The sequence below is a fragment of the Manis javanica genome, chromosome 2, assembly GCF_040802235.1.
Source record: "Manis javanica isolate MJ-LG chromosome 2, MJ_LKY, whole genome shotgun sequence".
NCBI classification, from domain to species: domain Eukaryota; kingdom Metazoa; phylum Chordata; class Mammalia; order Pholidota; family Manidae; genus Manis; species Manis javanica.
The window spans coordinates 7,542,408-7,559,865 of record NC_133157.1 but is presented as its reverse complement, the minus strand read 5'-3'; the positions used below and the strand labels follow the sequence as shown (position 1 = coordinate 7,559,865).

The 17,458-nt window shown below is 55.6% G+C and overlaps 2 protein-coding genes across 6 annotated transcripts; one reads left to right on the top strand and one right to left on the bottom strand.

Annotated features, from left to right (window-relative positions):
- Positions 1-82: 82 nt before the first annotated feature.
- Positions 83-12,467, top strand: TTC16 (tetratricopeptide repeat domain 16). Its single transcript, XM_037008120.2, has 14 exons — positions 83-378; positions 1,007-1,179; positions 1,492-1,582; positions 1,756-1,899; positions 2,727-2,827; positions 2,902-3,031; positions 4,970-5,184; positions 5,791-6,029; positions 6,396-6,537; positions 7,868-8,033; positions 8,562-8,704; positions 8,863-9,043; positions 10,547-10,634; positions 11,595-12,467. Exons 1-14 carry the CDS (start codon positions 361-363, stop codon positions 12,203-12,205), a joined length of 2,442 nt encoding a protein of 813 aa, XP_036864015.2. The 5' UTR covers positions 83-360; the 3' UTR covers positions 12,206-12,467.
- TOR2A (torsin family 2 member A) lies at positions 12,396-16,238 on the bottom strand. 5 transcript variants are annotated; one of them, XR_001853312.3, is made up of 6 exons: positions 16,005-16,229; positions 15,164-15,429; positions 14,244-14,419; positions 13,439-13,566; positions 12,801-13,143; positions 12,396-12,701 (listed from the first exon to the last, which is right to left on the bottom strand). XR_001853312.3 is itself a non-coding variant. In XM_037008115.2 (6 exons), exons 1-5 carry the CDS (start codon positions 16,153-16,155, stop codon positions 13,254-13,256), a joined length of 834 nt encoding a protein of 277 aa, XP_036864010.1. In that variant the 5' UTR covers positions 16,156-16,237; the 3' UTR covers positions 13,008-13,143; positions 13,250-13,253. The 5 variants fall into 5 exon arrangements, 4 of the variants coding, with proteins under 4 accessions (XP_017517145.1, XP_017517148.1, XP_036864012.2 ...); XM_037008115.2 differs by lacking the exon at positions 12,396-12,701 and adding an exon at positions 13,250-13,366 and having other exon boundaries at positions 13,008-13,143; positions 16,005-16,237; XM_017661656.3 differs by having other exon boundaries at positions 12,396-13,143; positions 16,005-16,228.
- Between the last annotated feature and the right edge of the window lie 1,220 nt (positions 16,239-17,458).

The window sequence follows — 17,458 nt, the reverse complement described above, 5'->3', positions numbered from 1 at the left end:
AAGTGGCTGGGTGGCAGCGGTGTCCGGGTAACGCTGCGCATTTCGCGGTGTGGCGTAACTGTGTCGTATGGGTTGTGGCACTTGCTTGACCTCTGGACGGGGAGAAGGAAGCCTTGTTCTGGCCCCCGCTATGACCCTGCCTCACTACGGAAACCCGGCGAGTCCCTCAGCGAATCCTTCCCCGCAGTAGTCTCAGCCTCACCAGCTAATAAAGTTTGCTAACCTCCTTCCGGGTCTACGAGCCTTTGGCTCTCAGGGGGCGTGGCCAGAGGCGCTTCCTGGAGATGGGGCCTAGCAACGTCGGGCGTCTGGTCGCGAGGAAGCCGGCTCAGGCCCGGAGGTCCCTCGGGAAGGGGCCCCATGGCGGACTCCGAAGAGGTACGAGGGGGAAAGCTAAAAGCAAAGGAGAACTGAGGACTTGAGACGTGTACGCTGGTGGGGAGGTCGGAGGGGTGGCCGGAGCTGGCGTCCTGCCAGATATGACATTTGCCCAGACGAGAAGATGAGAGAAGAGATCTCAGATCTATGGGAAGTGGGGCAGATATGACTTGAGGACTGATGGACATAGGTGACTGGCAAAGAAGGTGAATTCACCGAGACGGGAAGGAAGTCGGGGGAAGGGCTCAGTTTGGCCTGCTGGGTGTGGGAGTATCACAGAATATGCAGGGGCTGCAGGAACCCCTGGGGCTTGGTGGCTTGGAGCAGGGCCTGAGCTGGAGACATTAGAACTCGCGGTGTGGGTAGTTGGAGGTGGGCGCTGAGGTGGACCAGGAGGAGAGCACGCAGTGGTGTGAGTATGAGCACCCTGACCTTTACCATAGGAGAGGGAGAGAGGCTAGAACATCCCTAAGGGGATGGGGCTGGAAGTGCCACCAGCTTCCGGGCTGTTTCTCCTACCAGGCCTCATTTCTACCTGTCCTCCCTCCTGTGAGGTACCTGAGAAGAGTGTAAGTGGAGTGGGACTTGTCTCTGAGGACTGCTCCAGCTTGTTGTCCCTTGGTTCTAGGATGCTCTGGGGTTTGACCAGGCTCCCTTAGAGCACATCCCGAAGCCATGGGTGTTTCCAGTCCCAGAGGGAACCCTTCAGCGCGTCTTTGGGACCAGCCAGGTGTTCCGGAGAGTTGATGATATAAAACCAAAGGTCGTGGGGCTAACAGTGCCCCTCAAAGTCAGGGAGTAGTGAGTAATTTCCTTGTCTTGGGATCCCAGGTTTCTACCCTGAGCAGCCATTACATGCTGTGCAACCCTGGGCTAGTTACTGTACCCCTCTGGGCTTCAGTGAACTCAATTGTATAATAGGGCTCTTCTACCTCAGCAGATACAAGGCTGCTGGCCTGGATGAGCCCTAAGAAGGCCAGCCTCCTCTGCCTGGACCTATCCCTCCCTCCTCTGTCCACCCAAGTCCCGCTCCTCCTCCTAACACACTCCCACAACCCCAGCTGTATGCCAAAGTCAGGAACAGACCCTTGGCCTGTGCCCTTGTCCCCCCAGCTGCCATGAAGGCCATCAGTGCTTGGAGCAAGGGGACTGGGAGACCACTGTGCTGCTGTTCTCCCGTGCCCTCCACTTGGACTCCCAGCTGGTGAGGGGGAGGACCTGGGTGGGCCTGGGCAGCTGCTGGTACACACCTCCCCCTTACTGTCACACCTGCCAGGCCCCTCCTCTCAGGGCCACCAAGTCCCTGATGGAAACTGAACATCAAACCTCAGAGGGGACTGTGGGAAGGGGACAGCAGCCTGGGCCCCTCTCCCTCAGGGAGACTTCTACGCCCTACAGGCCGAGGCCTACATCCAGCTCTGTGACTTCTCCTCGGCTGCCCAGAATCTTCAAAGGGCTCACTCCTTCCAGCCGGAGAAAGCCAGCTACCTGGAGCACCTCACCTTCGTGCTTTACCTGCAGGTGCCTGGGGCTGCCCGTACCCACACAAGGCACCCATGCACCAGGCCTGCTGTCTCTCCCTCCAGCTATGGGGGCTTTCCTTGCTCCTGGGCCAGCTCTGTCTCCCTGGGGACCCCCTTGTCCCTGTGTCTTGTCCCCACCTGCTGCCCCTCTCAAGACCTCTCCTCCCTGTTCTTGGTCTTGCTCAGAGCTGGTTTCCTGCCAGAGTTGGCTAAAGTTTTCCAGCATTGTGCAATAGGACTCTGTAAGAATGCTGACGATCCATTCTGCACTGTCCGATCTGGCAGCCATTAGCCACGTGGAACTGCTAAGCTTGAAGTGTGGCAAGCGTGACAGAGGAACTAGTTCTCAATTTTATTTAATTTTTAATTAATTAAAAATTTTATAGCCATGTAAAGCTAGTGGCTACTGTACTGAACAGCACAGACTTAGACTCTAAGAGGCTCTAAGCACTAAAAAGGTAACAGCTTCCTCCATTTGCAATTCACAATAAAAACAGTATCAAACCATAAAATGCCAACAAACTCCAAGATTTGCTTCCTCTCTGTTCCTGTGTCTCTGTATTGTCTGTTTTTTGCCAACTGTGTATTTCTGTCTCTTGCTGTCTCTAGCTCTGTATCTCTCCCCATCTCTGTTACTGTCTCTCTATCTCTGTGTCTCTTACTGCCTGTCCCCAGTTCTGTCTCTCTCTCCTCTGTTTCTGTCTCTTCAACTCACCTAGATAAAAGGCTCTGTCCCCGTCTCTCGTCTCTCTCCCCTCTGCCCCATCTGGTGGGCGCTGCTGGGCCAGGGCAGCAAGCAGAAGTGACTGCCCTCTGGGTCTCCAGGGCCAGTGTCTATTCGAGCAAGGTGCCTTCCTCGATGCCCTACAAGTCTTCTCAAAAGCCTCTGCACTCCAGCCTGAGAAACCCTGCTTCCGTTACCGATGGTGAGTGCCCAGCCATGCTGCCCCTTCCTGGCCTCTCACCCAGCAGACAGAACACCTTTGCCCTCTGCCCACAGCGTGACCTGTCTCCTGGCCCTCAAGCGCCATCACGACTGCCTCTCACTAGTCAGTAAGGAGGTGCAGTGTGGCACGACCAATGCCGATGTCTACATCCTCCGGGCCAGGCTCCACAACTTCTTCCAGAAGGTAGAGCCGGGAGGGCAGGGTAAGGGGGTGGCGCTCCCCCCAGCCTGGGTACCCCCAGCACACCCTGAGATGACAGGAAGCCACTGGGCAGTCAGCCAGCCCAGAAGCCACACCCCCACAGTGTGGTGGGGGCCCTGTCCCCTCCAGGCAGAAGCCCTGACCCGCCCCACCCTCAGCTACCTAGCCGGGTGGTGGTTCCATCTCTGTGCCAGGTTTGCGCCAGTCCCCGGAAACCACCAGGTGAGAGACCTATGCCATCCCTGCCCTTGCAGATCTCACAGCCCAGGGGGGATGTTCCTAAGCAGATGCCACACACAATGATTTCACGAGTGTCTGCAGCGCCCAGGGAGGTGGTACCCAGGAACCCATTAGAGAAGGTGGCCCTTCTTCTTCCCTTCCTTTCTTTCTTCATCTGCCTCAGTGAACAGTTACTGAGGACCCCCAGCTGGCGCATCCCCTTGAGTGGGCATAGAGGTACAGGGAACAGCTTAGGGGCAAGGGACACTTGGGGTCACAAAGGAGGAGGGGGCTGTGGGATGAGAGGGCATCTGGTAGCGTCTTTGGAACCCAGGACTTTTGACTTCTTCCTGGGAGCAGCAAGAACCCGAGAAGGGTGTTCCCCCAGGCAGTGGGCTTTTGAAAGGTCCTTCTGGGTGCCAGGTGGAGTTTGGGTTGGAGGGGCAAGTCTGGAGGCCAGGGTCTGGGTGCCTTCCCACTGGAGAGGAGGGGCCAGAGGAGGGAGGATGGCGGAGGGCGTGGCAAGAAAGGGCGAGTCCCACAGTCCTCTGGAGGCCAGGGCCAGAGACTGACAGGTGCGGTCCAGAGGGACAGGGAGGGGTCCCGAATGACGGCCGGCACTCCCGCTTGGCCGGTGCAGAGGGGCTGGGAGACTTGGTGGGAGGACCAGGGTGGGTGCGCTTCACCTCAGCTCACCAGGTTGGGCGTCCTGGGGGTGACTGGAAACAAGATCCTCTCTCTGCTGGTGTCTGGGCTTCTGTGTCCCACACGTGAGTCAGTGGGAGAGTCTCCTTCAATGGTAGGAGACTAATAATTATTGATAATTATTGACTGTGGGGATTTTAGCCACACCTGCCACCTCAGTCCCTGCAATGCACAGCCATATTCCGAGCACTTGACTCATGTTTATCTTAAAGGCTTGCAGCAGCCCTTTGAGTAGACACAACCTAGTGTCCTCTTCTCACAGATGAAGAAACGGCCCAGAGGGGCTGGGTGACTTGCCCAAGGCCACACAACCAGTTCTCAGTGGTGCTGCCCTGAACCCAAGTCCATCTACTCCAAAACCATATCCCTAGCCTCTGCCATCTTCCCTCTCCCAACTTCCTGGTATCCCCACTGTTTACCCCACTCACTGTGCAACTAATTACCCTACAGGGTTCTTGCTTAAACTGTTTGTTGACTGACTGACAGACCTGCTCACCCACTGGAAGGTATTTGCCTGGAGATGTTTTGCACTCATGCCCAGGTGTAAATCTGCTCTTGGTCAGAGTTGTCCTGGGCTTAAAGGTCAGGTAGTATGAGAGGGTGTGCAGGGGAGGAGAGGGAGGCCATGACAGTCATGGTCAGGAGGCCACATCCTCCACTGACCAGGAGTGAGCCTCAAAGAAGTCCTCCAAGGAGGAGGCATCTATAACCCCATTCTGTAGCAGAAACCACTGAGGCCGACCTGGCTTGTCTGAGGTCACATCTGGAAAGGGGCCAGCAGGACTGGGCCTGAGGTGGGATTTTCCCACAATGCTCCCTGCCTCTTTCAAGAGGTACAAAAGGTGGAACAGCAATGTAGGGACTCTGAGGTTGGGTGGCATATGCTGGCCTGCCCAGGGAAAGGCTCCTACAGGCCTGGAGGTCTGCCTCCCCCTACTTGCCAGGGCAAGGCTCAGCTTGGCCTGCGTCTCTGATGCCACTCCTGGCCCTCTGCAGCCCAAGCTCTGCTATCAAGACCTGCACAGTGCCTTGCTACTGGATCCCAAGCACCCACAGGCCAAGGTGCTCTTCCAGATGATGGTGGACCAGGCCCAGCAGGCACACCAAGATGCTGGCATCCTAGCCGTGCAGGGCAAGCTACAGCATGCGCTGCAGCGTATCAGCAGTGCCATCGAGAACAACCCTCTGGACCCCAACCTCTTCCTTTTCCGGTACTGGGTAGGAAGATGCCAAACTTTGGGTACTGCTGTGTGGTCTCAGGAGAGCCCTTGACCCTCCTCAGGCCTCAGTTTTGCCATCTAGCCTCTAATGATACTTCCCTACACCCCACGGGTCAAGGTACTGTGGAAGGTGGCTTCTGCTACTGCCCTTGGAGGAGGTCAGGTATCAGTCTCAGTTAACCCAGGAATCCTGGATGCTCAGGCCTGCTGAGCAGTTCACGCTGACGGGCTCAGCCCAGCTCAGTGGACGAGGCTTGGGCTTGAATCCGGGCCCCTCCCCCCAGGACTCACCACCTGCTTCAGGGCCGTTTCACTTCCCTGAGCCTGGGTTTTCTCGTAATAAACAATGCGGGTAAAACATCTGTCCCCGTGTACAAAAAGGCCTTAGCATAGAGATTGGCACACATTTGGCTCCCAAAAAGAAAGAGGGAAATTGGACTAGCAGGTAATCTGAGTAGCAGTCTAGGGCCACAGGTAGCCCATGCGGTGGGATCCCCCGCCACCACCTCCACGGGTCAGAGGGCCCAGAGTAACACTGCCTGCTTGGCCACCCCGGGTTGGTGAGGATGCTTTGGCCCTCGTGGCCCTTCCGGATAGGGGCTCCATATACCGACGGCTCCAGGAGTTTGATGCTGCGGTGGAGGACCTCCTGAAGGCTCTGGACATGACGACTGAGGGGGACATGGTGCAGCAGGCGCAGCGCCAGCTGCTGCTGGCCTACAATGACTTCGCTGTGCACTGCTACATGCAGGGCGCCTACCAGGAGCGTGTGCTCCTGCTCAATAAGGCTCTCAAGGACGAGCAGCAGGAGAAAAGCCTCTACATCAACAGCGGAGGTGAGTGGGGTTCAGGCGGGGCGCGGGCAGGCCCCTTGCCTAAGCCCTGAGCAGGGCACTTGAGGCCACTGAGGGGGAGAGAAAGGTAGGAAAGGGGAAATACGTAAGTCTCAGTGTCCCAGGGACACACTTTGGGAAACGTTGCTTTAGACAAATTGGTGACAGTCTCTTCAAACAGTTCAAAATCGGGCAGCCGGGAGAAGGTGCCCCTGGCAAGGAAAGCCTCCGCCGGCGCCCGCCCCGTCACGGTGTTACCAGCCCCAGCTTCAGGCTCCGCCCCCAGGGGGTGGAGCTACCTGGGTTGGGGCTCCAGGCGCTAGGGCTCGGGTCCCACTCGGCCCCCGACCCCGGGGCCCGAGACCCCAGACTGCTTCTTCCAGCTGGGCGACCTGACCTTTGCTGAAGCGGACTACCAGCAGGCGCTGGCGCTGAGCCCGCACGACGAGGGCGCCAACCTGCGCATGGGCATGCTGCAGGAGAAGATGGGCTTCTGCGAGCAGAAGGGCAGGTGGGCACGGTAGTGGGCGGGGCCTTCGTGACACCAACTGGGGGACTCCCTGGGCCAAGGTGCCTCTCCTCTCCCGGTTACGTCTCCTGAACACCGATTGTATTTTCCAAGTTTTCCCTGAGAAGCCTTCATGCCCGCCCCACGTATTGTTATGGTAATTGAGCTTTTTATAAAAAACTTAAGTGTTCAGTAATATATAACAGAATATGAATGTTCCCAACATCTATCTCCCAGCTCTTCCCCCCAGTAAGTTTGGTAAAGATTCCTCCAGATTGTTTCCTATGCGTTTCTTAACAACCATTAGTATTTTACAGAAGTGATCATGCTTAACTGATTTTTGACTTTTTTCACTTCCCCATGGCATTATGTATAGGACTACTTCATTCTCTTAAAAGAGAATAGAATTGTTTACATAGTATTCCATCGAGTGAGGTCCCACAGTATCCTTAGACAATCCTCCACTGATGAATATTTGCACCGTTCCCAGTTTCTGTTATAAGTAATGCTGTAGAGGGCACTAGACATACATTTTTGTGCATTCATACCAGTAATGCTGCAGTTAGATTGCTAGAAGTTAAATTGAGTTAAAGAGTAAAAATTTAACATTTTAAAAGATAATATCCAATTCTTTTCCAAAAACAGTGAACCAATATAAACTTCCCCCAAGAAAGGAGAGTCTTGATTTCCCCTAACCTTCCTAGAGCCAGGTTTTTCAACTCTGCTCACCTAGTAGACAAAAATGCTCTTCTGCCATTGATTTTGTGTGTTTAAATTACTAGTGCAGGCCAGCATCTTTTGTTGTTTATTGGTCATCATTGCCTGCCCAAATCTTTTGTCAATTTTACTATTAAATCGCTCACTGAAAAAAAAAGTTTTTGGTTATAAGAGTTCTTTGTAGGCTAGGAAAATTAGCATGTCATCGCCTTCCATGGGAAAAAAATGTTTTATCTTTTTCTTCTTTTATTTTTTATTTTTATTTTCTATTTGTTTTCTCTATTGCTTTCCTTTATGGTGTTTCGCTATTCAGTAACTTGGGATTTAATTATAGTCAAATTAATTTTTTTCATTTTTGGCTGCTGGATTTGTGACATTCTCAGAAAGGCCCTCTGTGCTCCAAGATGCAAACCATTCACTTATGCTAGGGTCCTATACTAGCCTTTAAGTGTTGGGGCCGCCAAGCACAGCTGGTAGAAGGAGAGAAAGGGGTGTGGTGGTGGGGAGCAGAGGCCAGCCTGCTTTTCCCCAAACTCCCCAGTGGGGCCCAGAAGCTACCAGTTCCCTCAGGGGACCCAGCTCACAGCAGCCTGCTGTGGCCCACTGTGTGCTGCAGGCAGTTCCAGAAGGCAGAGAACCGCTTCTCAATGGCCATCCAGCATAACCCCCAGAAGGCCCAGTACTACTTGCACGGCGCCAGGAGCCGGCAACTCCTGCAGAATATTTTTGGGGCCCACCAGAATGTTGCCACTGTCCTGCTTCTTGACCCCAAGCAGCCCAAGGTGGGTTCCTGCTGGGCTAGGCAGGCAGGCTCCAGAGTTTATACCCTGGGCCGCCTAAAGATACCAGCTGTCCCTAAAAACAAATATAATTTCCTAGCAACAGTAACTGCTGCTAATGCTGAGCCTTTACAGAGTGCCAGGCACTGTTCCAACCACTTCGACTTGCACCACTCTGTTTAACCTTCTTTAGCACCCCAAGAGACAGGTAACATTACCTTCACCCCTCAATTTATAGATGAACAGGGTAAGGATCAGAGAAGTCAATTCCCTTGCCCCAGGTCACACAGCTTAGACGCCAAGCCCTTATCCACCTGGCTCCAGAACCTGTGGCTGGACTCACCATCAGTGCCCTCTCTCCCAATAGTTCCTTTCTCATGGTCTCCTGAGATTTTTGGGCAAAAGGGTCTGGTCTTTTAAAAATGACCATTTGTAAACCCCCCTTCAGCCCTGATAAGGACAGGATGGTACCACACCAGCCACCCCCTGCTCTGGCCCATACCTGGCTCCTGTCACCCTCTTTCCTGGCAGCTGCTCCCGCTGATGACCAGCCTCTTCCCTGGCATGTCGGTGAAGGAGGTGCTTAGCAGCCAGGTGGCTCACTTGTCCAGGCTGCAGCTGCACCGGGTGGTGGAGAGCGCTGCACAGGCCAGCATCACCCAAGGCATCATGGGGTAAGTTCCTAGAGCAGGAGTCACAGGCCAGGAGTGGGGAATGGTGGGGTCTCAAGGCTCCTCTGGCCCCAGCTGCCCTCAGGCCCCTGTCCAGTCTTTGGGGATGGTGGGGTGAGTCAAGGAGGCTTACCCCATGCTCCGGGGCCATGGCTCGGCAGGCAGCTCAGGAAGCGGGAACTAGAGCGCCAGAAGGCTCGGGCCCTGCCATCCTCCTGGACGCTGGGACAGACTTTGTCTGAGACCTCTGAAGAGCAGAAGGCCACTCCCCAGGCCCTGCAGGCAGGGCCCCACCACCCAGAGGAAGAGGCCCACGCCCCCAAGGAACAGGAGGAAGAAAAGGTGAGTGGGCCACATGCCAGGGGACCTGGGGTCCCTGAGGTCTGGGGTGGGGTGCACCCTGAGCCAGGGCTGAGGGGTGCAGGCTGGCTGGAGACTGGCTTCCAGGCCTGGCTCTGCCTCCGCTCAGCTGTGTGGCTTGGGCAGGGGACATCTGGCTGTGAAATGGGGATGCTACCAGTAAGGGTAGGGCGCATGGGAGGTGGGCCCCTCGCAGAGGGAAGCCTTGCCACACCTTGCCCACATTCACCTGCATAAATTCTGCTGTGTGCACTGGCCAGTTTTGTCAGAATTTTTTAATTCTTTAATTCTGTGTCAGAACTTTTTAATTCTTTAATTGTGTTAGAATTCTTAATTCTTAAAATTTATTTCTAAAAACTTTCTTAAATGTAACAAATATAGAAAAACACAAGTCGTAAGTGAACTATATGATGCATTTTCACAAACTGAATATGTCCACGACACTATTATCCAGGTCAAGAAAGAACACGTTCCAGCTCCCCAGAAGCCCCCTTGTGCCCCCTCCTAGGCCCTCCCTCAGCCCAGCGCACCCCAAGCTGTCCTGACTCCTAACACCACAGGGGAGTTCTTCACACCAGCAGACAAGTACTGTGCTACCCCTGGTCTCTGACTCCTTCCATTAAGCAGGACATCGGGAGGTGCATGCAAGTTGACTGTTCTCATTGCTGTAGAGAATTCCACCCTATAAATAGCCCATAATTTATTTATCCACTTTCCTGCTGATGGACAGCAAGTAAATTGGTGTGCAAAGGAAACTTTACACAATTGAAGTAAACGGAACACCAGCATCTCTTGCCGCAAAGAGAAAAGCCTGGCTCTATATTTTTCTGGCTCACGTTAGCATATACACACACAAAACTTAGATCTGTGTATCCCCTGAAGTCACCGGGGGCTCCCTCCCTCGGGGAGATGTGAAGCCGGGGTCCTCAGCTCAGCTCCGCAGCTCTGCCTACTCCCCTGCTGCCTGTGGCTGGAGGAGACCAGCAGCCAAGAGCCTGGCTGTGGAGTCCCTCTGGCCTGAACTTAGGCTCTGGCTTCTCTCCTTGGCTGGGCGCCCCGGCAGGCCGCTCAGGCACTGGGAGCCTTGGTCTCCTGGCCCATGAAGTGGTGGTGATGGTCACTCCCTCGCAGATGTGTACGGAGGAATGAAACGGGACAGGTATATGTGATGCAGAGATGCTCCTCAATTCCTCCCTAGCCCTCATTCTCCAGGGCACAGCACCTTACAGTTTACAGAAGCCTGTCCTACACTTGAACTAATTTGCATTTTGCAGATGGGGAAACTGAGGCCCAAGCAGCCTCTTACTGCCTTTCTTACAGTGCGCTGCTGCCAGTGTAGCCTGGCCACTCCTTCTGGTCCAGTCTTAGCTTCTCCATGTCCCCAGCCCTAGCCTGGGGTCCTTGAGGAGCTGACCTTCTAGAGCCGTGGCCACTGGCCCAGGGCCTCCCACAGCCTGTGACTGCCTGGCCTGTCTCCCACCCTAGGAGGAGAAGCCAGAGCTTATCCCGAGCAAGCTGAGGCCCCTGTCTGACAGCTACCTCGACCAGACCTCTTCGGGCTCCGTCTTGGGCTGTAAGTCCCCGGTGCTCCTGCCAGGCCTGTGTACGCCCAAGCAGCAGGGTGGGTAAAGCTAGGGGGTCAGAGACTCCCTGGTCTAGGTGGGCTTTTGGGCTCCAGTGCTTAAGTCTGTGTGACTGTGAAGCAGAGCAAGAACCCCAACTGTGCAGGGGTGCAGTGAGTGCGGCGAGGCGCGGCCAGCACAGGGCCTGGGATGCCAGCTCTGAGGTACTTCACAGTTGCTGCCAGCTCCACTCTCCTTCCCCTCAGGCCTGCCCTTTTCCTCTGCCTCCCTGGCCTCTCCTTGTGCATACAAGCCTACAAACCCTGTGCATGTGCCAAGAGCTTATATCCCCAATTCTGCCAGGCACCATCATGGAGAGGACAAAATTGGAAAACCCAGGAATGCTGCTCTGAATGGAGGTCAAGGGCAGCTGTGAGCAGGCCAGACAGGGAGGGAAAGAGTTGGGGCCAGCCCCCTGCCTGCCCTTCAGTGCAACTCAACAAATGCATGTCCCAGGGCCAGGCCTGTGCCAGATGCTGGTTACAGGCCTGGCCCTGGGGAGCTTTTGGTCCTGAAGGAAAGGAGGCGGAACAGTAAACATAACCAGGACAGTGTGGATGTATCGTGGACAGTCCAGACGGGCCGTGGGGGGTGGGGGGAGAACTGCTGCAAGCAGGCAGCCCAGAGCCCTATAGGCTGTTGGTTGTGGCCGGAACAGTGGGCAAGGGCAGCCAGCAGAGTGGAGGCCAGGGCTGGGTGAGTGGGATCCTCAGCCCCTTGCCCTCACTTGCAGCCCTCACCCGCCTGTAAGGCTTGGGCTGCCGAGGAGAGCTGGGCCGGAATGATCTGACAGGCCTTCCCTTGGTCATGCAAGGCCTCTGGGATACAGGCAGGGGTGAGGCCAGAAGCCTCCTTTCCGGGAGCTACTGGGGAAGGCAGCCTGATGGGTGCTCTTGGCACATCCTTCCCAGTCAGAACCATGCCCATCCCAGGGACAGAGACATCCACTGTCTGCCAGGAGTACAGGCGCACCTCGACCACTGCGGTGACGTTCTCTGGCTCCTCACTGCTGGAGACTCAGTCCTCAGAGTTGGGGAGTGACAAGGACCTCAGCCTGTGGTCCACCCAGAGTCACAGGCCCAGCAAGTTGGAGGCCATGCAGGGCCACAGCCACAAGTCCAGCAGGACGGAGGCCGCACAGAGCCAGAGTTCTAGCAAGACAGAGGCTATGAAGGGCCAGAGCTGGAGGCCCAGCAAGATCAAGGCTACCCAGGGCCCAAGGCAAAAGCCCAAGACCAAGGCTCCCCAGGGTCCAAGACAGCAGCTAAGAAGGGCCAAAGTTGCCTATGGTTGGGGCTGGGGACCCAGCAAAGCTGATGCCACCCAGGGACTATGTTGGGGACTGAACCGAAGTTCTAGCAAGACTTCCTGTGACCCAAGTAGGAGGCCCAGCAACAGCGAGGTCACCCGAGGCCAGTGCCAGAGGCCTAACGTGACCCAGGCTGTCCAGAGCTGGAGCCGGGGCACCAGCACAGGTGCCAGCAAGACCACGCTCACCTGGGGACTGCGGCCCGAATCTTAGCAAGACCCGGCCCAGCACAGGCCCGAGCCAGAACCCCAGCCCCAGCAGTCATGCTTTTCTGGGGAGGAGCTACTTAGCCCCCTCATTTCTTGCTGGGGATGGGGAACTTCCACCCTCCCCAACCCCCGCTCTGACACTAGCACTCAGTAAAGCCACCTCCTTCTGAAAAAATCAGAAACCTCAGCCGACATTACTCTGATCCCAAGGCTAAGTTTATTGTATTTGTTCTCCTTTTACAAAATTAAAAACTTTAAAAACCAGGCCCAAGTCGCAGCTTGAGTCCCTCTGTTCACAGAGACTACGAAACCTCAACCTGGCTTCACATCACTGCGACGCAGGGTGTGGGGCGGAGAGGGGTGTGGCCCCAGAGCATGGGGGCAAAAATGACAGACCGAAGAGGGGGCGAGCGGCCACGAGCCACAGTCCCTGAGTTACAGTTCACAGCTTAAGAAGGCTCAGGCTGGAGCGTGAGATTCTGGGGTCACCAGTGGTTTCCCTGGGGAAGGAAGCAAAGGCCGAGATGCCCTCAGACCAGATAAGAGGCCAGGGCCTGCCCACGCCCCACCTCCTCTTCATTTGGGGCTTTGGGTCTCACTCTCTGGGAGGCTCAGGATAAGGGTCCCTCTGGCAGAGTCCACAGGGCTTTGTCGCTCAGCCTGGCCAGGTAGAGAAGGGCAGGGAACCCCCTGGGGGTCAGAGGAAGAAGGCTATTCGGGAAGCCACAGTCTTGCAGCCATTAGAGGAAAAGAGCTGCTCATCCTCTGGGAAGAAGGTGGCGCTCTCCAGCACAGCCTGCACAACCTCATCCCTAGGCTCCAGGCCCAGGTGGGCCAGCTCGTTGAGCACGCAGTGCCGCACGTGGTGCCGCTGGAGTGGTAAGAAGGGTACCAGGGCATCCAGGAGATGCTCTTCCAGGATGCCAGAGCGCCAGAAGCCATCTGCAGGAAACGGCAACGGGAAGGGTCTGTGCGGCACTGGGATAAGCTGCCCCCACTTCCCCCCTCGGAGCTGGGATAAGCAGCACAGGTAAGGTGCTGGTCTTACCCTCTCAGCCACCTTCCCAGGTTCTGCGCTCAGGGAGGCTGTACGACTGCCAGGAGCTCCGAGCCTGGGCTGGGAGGTACCAGGTCAGCAGACAGAGCACCAGACCCCTGCAAGAACCTGGCCCACCGGATGTGGGTATGAAGCCCCAGCCTAAAGTCCCCCCGAGCAAGGCTCCTGAGCGGCACTCACGGTGTGGGTTGTCCAGTAAGGCCCGGGAGATGACCGGCTCCAGCTCCTGCAGGCGGATCTCCTCACGGTCCCGGCGGCTGCGCCAGGCCTCCAGCGCCACCTGGTTGATCTGCTCACCACCAGTGTTGCTAGCATGAGGGATGCAGGCTGACCCTCAGACAGTGCAGGGCAGGACTTGGCCCTTGCTTCCCACATCACCTAACACGAACCGAGCTTGGGAGCCCATCTCAGTGGCGGTCAGAAGCCAAACTGAAAACACTCTGCAGGAACCACCTCTGCCCTAGAGCTTGTGTCCACAACCGTGACCCTTGGAAATTCACCTCTATGTGCCATGCACTTTACAAAACACTCCTGGGTCCTTTCACTGACTTTCCTTCACCCAGTCCCTAGGACAGAAGACAGCACTAATTTTAGCCCTGTTGGTCAGGAGATGGACACCCAGAGATAGAAGTGATTTGTCTGGGGAAACACAGCTAAAACTCTTAGAAGTGAAACGAGAACTCGAGACCTGTTTTCCCAAGCTGCGTTCTCCTGGCCGTAAAAGAGGAAAAACTCTTAACCTAGAAGCATTTCCGCAAAGAAATGGTGAGAATCAAAAATACTGAGCCCGGCATAGGCTTTGAGAATGTCAAAGGGAAATCAACCACCTGGAATGACAGTCACAAGCAAGAGGGTGAGGGGCTTTGGGAAAGCCCAGTTTTGTCCAGGGGGCATGGTATTCTGCTGTGGGGCCACAGGCCAAGACTGGATAGCCGAGACCTCTGACAAGTGTCCCTGCACCACGTCTGCTGCAAAGCAGGCCCACCTGATGAAGATGAAGATGGCCTTGCGATAGTTGGTTCCGTACACAACCCAGGAGGAGCCCAGGAAGGGCTGCAGGACCTCCATCAGGCCTGGGGCCAGCTTGTCCATCTCATCGAAGAGGAAGAGGGAGCGGCTGCAGGCAGTGAGGTTCCCTTGGACCCAGCTCTTAAGATTCTTCTGCAGGGCAGAGGTAGGAGTTTGAGGGGGCCTGGAGATACTCTCCTGACCCCAAGCTTCTCCCCAAAGCAAAACTAATCCTCTTCCCTGGAAGATATGGTCTTGCAGAGAGCACCAATCCCTCAATGGGACTGATAGCCAAACTGTGGCCCTAAGAGGAGCAGAGGCTTGTCCAAGCCGACAGAGCAAGTCAGCAGGAGAACAGGGACCTCCCTAGTCAGGGTTCCTTCCCTGAAACCTCCTGCCTTCTATAAAAGGGGCAGGCATCTTCCTGCTCCAAGTACCTGCCCCGTGTCAGCGCCGGACAGTGCTGACAGCTGAAACACACCAGCCTGGGAAGTACTTTGCATTCAACACCAATACAATGGGAAGAGCTAACACAGACTGAGTGCTTACTCTGAGCCTCAAGTTGGTGTTCAGCGCTTTACAGAGAAGATAATAAACTGTCTGGCAGGTAAGTGCTCAATAAATAACATCTGCAATTGCATAATCCCGAGTCCCCCCACAACAACCCTGGTAGGTAGGTACAATTACTGCCTCCCAGAGTTTAAAGCAAGAACTCTCTGCCAGGTAGAATGGCAACATCTCAAGCTCCCACCAGGATGGGTGCTAAGGGCTAAGGCTCCAGCTGGCTGTGTGGCCTGAAGCAAGTGACTCTGTCTCTGGGCTCAGGACTCTCTCTCTCCCAAGGGTCTAGCACCCCATGGTGCAGGCAAATGGTGGTCCAGGATGCAACAAGCCTACCTTGTAGTGCTCCATGTGGCTGGGGTGGGGGAAGTGGATGACAGGGGAAAAGTGGTGCACATGGGGGCTGCTGAGGCCACCCCGGAAGAGATATTGTGCCAGCAGGGAGCTGACATAGGACTTGCCAGTGCCTGTCCAGCCATGCAGGGAGAGGACCAGCGGCTTGGCGGGTGCTGGGTCCTGCACGAAGGTCTTCAGTGCCTTCACCACCAATGCTCGGGCCAAGTGCTGTCCCGCCAGGTGTTGGGCCAGGTCACACTCCAGACCTAGGCCGCGAGAACAGTGTCAGAGCTGAGGACACATGATCACTACAGAAGAGGTTCAAGGGGAAAGTCATGTTGGAGGCTGGTCTAGGAATTCCTGTGTTCTGGGACCTTTCTACAAGCTGACGGCAGACAGGGGCCCTTGGGGGTCTCCACACTCAGGCCCGACTCAGCTCGGCAGTACCCCCACCAAGAGGCTCAGCTCTGCGTGGGAGCTGTCAACAGGGTCCACCCGACCCCTGCCCATCGCAAGGCAGGCTTCTCCCCTGACGGCCAGTCCGCTGTGGAGGCCTAAACCTCCCTGCGAGGCCCTGCTGTCAAAGGCCTCTCTCCTTCCTGGCAGGGCTCTGCCTGGAACACGAACAGGTATCCCCAAACCCGCAGCCCGAGCCCCGTGCGCCGGGCTCTTCGGGCCCCTCAACACCGAGCCCACTTCCGGCCCTGGCGTCTGGAAGTCTGGAGGTCCCGCCCTTCGGTTCTACCCTCCGGCTCCGGCCCCGGCCCAACCCCGGAGTCGAGGTTCTACCCTCCGCGTCCGCCGACCCCTCGGCTCCGGGCTCCCTCCCGAGGATCCTCACCCTGGAAGTCTGGCTGGAAGTCACATTCACAAAAGGCGCCGAAGTTGCAGCGCAGCGAAGTCAGGCCCCAAGCGGCGGCCGCGGTCGACACCAACCCGAGCAGCACGAGGAGCGAGCCCCAGGGCCAGGAGCCGCGCGTCCCAGCCTCCATCCGGGTGAGGCCCGAGCTCCACGGGGGCAGCCAACCGCCTCGCGCGAGAACCACAACTCCCGGCGTGCATCGCTTCGCGACAGCCACTGCGGGCGGCCTACAACTCCCGGCTCCCTTCTCGCCGTTCTCAAAGGCCAGCCCCGTTGACCCTCAGCAGGACCCGAAGGTGGCCCCCAGGGGGAGCCCTCGAGCTGTCCAAACACAAACGGCGGGCCGCGTTTCCATGGCCACGGTAACTAGGAGACCATCATAGTAGCTCCGAAAGAATAATAAAGGATTATTGACCACAAAGGGGACGTAACAATTGTAGCAAAAACTTGCCTGGCACCTTAGACCTTGCAAAGCGCCTTTTCCATGCTCTTTTTTTCTTTTCTATGATAAAAGGGCGCTCTCTAAGAGCTTTTGGTGAGTACCTAACTATGTGCCCCTAGTGTTAGGTGCCTTACGTATCTTAATACGTTAAGTACTTGCCATACAGAGAAACGGTGATATTTCAATTAGGTACAGACACAATGAGTGTTTTGGCTTAGAAAGTAATCAATAAATGATCATCGATCGCCTATTATGTATGAAACCTATTATTTACTGTGCACTGCTTTAACATCAATCCTTAGGAATCAGTTCTGTTATTGTCCCCAATTTATTGTGGAAATTGGGGCCCAAGAGGTTAAGCCTCTTATCAAGGCCACCGAGCTAGTGAACAATAGAACCGAATCCAAGTCTGGATGCTGCCAAAGATCTAATGCACTGCGTTACCTAGCCTCTCTTGGTCAAAGGATTCAAAAAGCAAAGGACCCCAGACTTAATCAAATTCAGTGAACAGACTCCCTAGGCCTCCAGCATGGCCTGGAATTGTGTTGATTCATATTGCCTACCTCCCTGACCCACCAAATGAAGACAGCTGGCCCTCAAAGATTCCCTGCTCTACCTACCCGAGGTACATGCACATACAAACACATGAAGACTCCTGGGGCCACATGTCAAAGCCTGAAAAGAAATTAATAGTTCCCAATACTGAGGAAAGAAAGGAAAGGACTCCAGGGCATGATACCCAGGTTCCAGCATTCCTCATTCTGGGGCTGTGACCCAAGGAAAGTCCCTTCTCCCTCCAGTTCTTAGTTTTCCAGAGGGGAGTTGGAACTCCAGATTTCAGAAAGCCCTCTCAGACCAGACACCTGGGATCACTAGTTGTGTATTTGTGGGAACCTTTGCTATGGCTTCCTGAGGCAGGGAATGGGATGTAGGTCTGTATTTCTCCCACTGGTTGCAATTAGCTGTTTATCTGCTACGGTTGTCTGTGAGC

Excerpts from the sequence above, each read along its gene's own strand:
- TTC16 (XM_037008120.2), top strand. Across the intron at positions 2,828-2,901 it reads CCCTGCTTCCGTTACCGATG|CGTGACCTGTCTCCTGGCCC; the intron begins GTGAGTGCCCAG and ends CTCTGCCCACAG. Across the intron at positions 10,635-11,594 it reads TTCGGGCTCCGTCTTGGGCT|TCAGAACCATGCCCATCCCA; the intron begins GTAAGTCCCCGG and ends CATCCTTCCCAG.
- TOR2A (XM_017661656.3), bottom strand. The coding sequence starts at position 16,155 with ATGGAGGCTGGGACGCGCGGCTCCTGGCCCTGGGGCTCGCTCCTCGTG. Across the intron at positions 15,430-16,004 it reads CTTCCAGCCAGACTTCCAGG|GTCTGGAGTGTGACCTGGCC; the intron begins GTGAGGATCCTC and ends CTCGCGGCCTAG. Across the intron at positions 13,144-13,438 it reads CTTACTGGACAACCCACACC|ATGGCTTCTGGCGCTCTGGC; the intron begins GTGAGTGCCGCT and ends CGTTTCCTGCAG.